This window comes from Corvus brachyrhynchos, unplaced genomic scaffold (genome assembly GCF_000691975.1).
Source record: "Corvus brachyrhynchos isolate BGI_N302 unplaced genomic scaffold, ASM69197v1 scaffold661, whole genome shotgun sequence".
NCBI lineage: Eukaryota > Metazoa > Chordata > Aves > Passeriformes > Corvidae > Corvus > Corvus brachyrhynchos.
In genome coordinates this window covers 23,243-25,745 of record NW_008236246.1, presented here as the reverse complement: position 1 = coordinate 25,745, position 2,503 = coordinate 23,243, and the positions used below count along the sequence as shown (strand labels likewise).

The 2,503-nt window shown below is 59.6% G+C and overlaps 1 protein-coding gene across 1 annotated transcript in view; it reads left to right on the top strand.

Annotated features, from left to right (window-relative positions):
• Positions 1 to 841: 841 nt before the first annotated feature.
• Positions 842 to 2,503, top strand: part of LOC103624264 (sacsin) — a gene marked incomplete at its 5' end in the record, with an annotated part of 13,548 nt that continues 11,886 nt past the window's right edge. Inside the window, 4 exon segments of the mRNA XM_017746936.1 lie at positions 842 to 931; positions 1,120 to 1,222; positions 1,476 to 1,622; positions 1,992 to 2,501. Of these exon segments, the coding sequence (XP_017602425.1) occupies positions 842 to 931; positions 1,120 to 1,222; positions 1,476 to 1,622; positions 1,992 to 2,501 (850 nt within the window).

Sequence of the window (2,503 nt, the reverse complement as noted above, 5' to 3'; positions counted from 1 at the left end):
CCTCTCCCCCTCCCGTTCCTTTCTTCTTCCCTTCCCTTCCCTTCCCTCTTCCCTCTTCCCTCTTCCCTCTTCCCTCTTCCCTCTTCCCTCTTCCCCTCCCCTCCCCTCCCCTCCGTGGTTACCCAAACCCCTAGGACAGTTTAACCCCAGCCCACAGCTCAGTCCCACAAAGCCACTCGCTGTTCCCAGTGGGGGAAAATCAAAAAGAAAAGGTAAAACCCCTGAACGTACACAAGAACAGTTTAATAATTGAAACAAAACTAATAGTAATGAAAAGGAGAGAGAAAGAAATAAAACCCAAGAGAAACCAGCAGTGCCCAAGAGTTGCTCGTCGCCCAGTGACCAATGCCCAGCCCCTTCCCCAGCAGCGATCGGCGGCTCCCGGCCAACCCCCTCCCAGTGTCTGTACTGGGCAGGAGGTTCTGTGGTCCGGAATATCCCTCTGGCCAGTTGGGGTCAGCTCTCCTGGCCATGCTCCCCCCTTGCTGGCAGAGCACGGGACACCAAAAGGTCCTTGACTTGGAGTGAGCATGGCTCCAACTCAAACATCAGAGTGCTACCAACACTGTTCTCACTCTAAATCCTGAACACAGCCTCAGCTTCTGAGAAGAAAATTAACTTTATCCCAGTCAAAACCAGGGCGCTGGAGCATCCCAGGAAGAGATGGGGGCCTGGAAAAGTGTGGTTGTAGTCTTTGGAGGGGTTGTTTCAGTGGGTCCTGGAAGGAGATGGGCTCCTTGACCCCTTCCAAGGAAAGGGACATCCTGCAGGATCCAAGGAGGACATGGGGGTCCTGGTTACGCAGTCTCCCCCACAGCCCCTCTCTCTCTCTCTGCTTTACAGGGACACCTTCTGCCAGCAGGTACCCACCTTCCTTGACTACCTGCACAGCATCCTGCAGAAGTACCCGGATGGGGGGCAGATCCTCAAGGTGAGGCCTCCAGGGAACCCACCTGTCCGGGATCTCCTGCCCAGCAGGGCAGAGTGACCACAGGGAGCAGGGCTGGTCCCTGTTCAGCACCAGCCCCAGGACCTTGGTGCCCAGCTGGGAGAGAAGGTTGGTGCTCTTCTTGGGGCCTTGGGGGGGCCCAGGTGACCGGGCACTGATCCCAATTCCAGGAGCTCGTGCAGAACGCGGACGATGCTGGCGCTAACGAGGTCGTGTTTGTGTGCGACGAGCGGGAATTCGACATCACTGGAGGGGGACTGGAGGGCACCCAGGGTGAGAGGCACTGTGGGCACTGGGAGAGACTGGATGAAGCCCTGGGGTGGCACTGGCTGGTGCTGGGAGGGACTGGGGGAAATGGAACTGGTGAGGGGTTCTGGGATGTGCTGGGGACACTGAGGGTACTGGGAAGACTCTGATATTGAGAGGGGTTTTGTGGGACTGGAGCTTGTGAGAACACTGAGTGTGAATGACAGTTCCCCCTCCATGTCCCAATTCTCCCCTAACCCATGATGGTGCTGACCACCAGGCCCAGCTCTCCTGGCCTACAATGACGCCGTGATGTCACCCCGGGACTGGACAGGGATTCAGAAGCCAGGGGTGTCACACAAGCGAGAGGATCCCCACACTGTGGGGCGCTTCGGCTTGGGCTTCACCTCTGTCTACCACCTTACCGGTGAGTGGCACTGGGAGCCTCAGCTGGGACTGAACTGGGGACGTGGGTTTTACTGGAGGCACTGAGCTACGGGTGCTGGGGAGAACTGCGGGGCACTGGGGGTGTGCAGGATGGAGCGCTGAGTCTGAAGTGAGGAAACCCAAAGCACCAGGAGGCTGGGGGGAGGCTGGCTGGCAATGGAGGGCAGGGCTAGGGGGCAAACTGAGGGAGGACTGGTGAATTGGGATTATGCTTTGGATCATGGGAGGCACCGTGGGGATGAACTTGAGGCTATTGGATGGGCATTTGGGGCACTGATAGGTTGGGATGATCTGGGAAGGCAGTGGTGTCCATGTCATCTCTGTGGGCTCATGGTTCCCGTGTCTCCAGACCTGCCAGGTGTGCTGAGCCCCCCATACTTGGGGGTGCTGGACCCCGAATGCCAGGTGCTGCCGGGTGCTGGCAAGCGCTGGAACATCTCTGAAGCCCAGGACCTTCCTGGCCTTTTTGAGCCCTTCTGGGCCGGGCTGGAAGCTGTGGGACAGCACCGTGCCTCTGCCCAGGGCACCCTCTTCCGCTTCCCCCTTCGCCAGCAACCCTCGGAAATCGCTGCAGGGGTCTCCGATCCTGAGCGCATCCACAGCCTCATGCAGACCTTCCTCACAGAGGCCCCTCTTGCCCTCCTCTTCCTCCGCCATGTCCGCCGCGTGACCCTGCACCGTGTGGCCCCTGATGGGGTCCAGACACTCATGGGAACACTTGCGGCATCCCCTCAGCCTCTCCCTGTCCCGGTGCCATCAGGGGATGAAGGGCTGAGTCTGGCGTGGTGCCTGATGGCCCTGCACGGGGATGGGGTGGGTGCTGGGAGCGAATGGCTGGTGGCCACGGGCAGGGCCACTGAA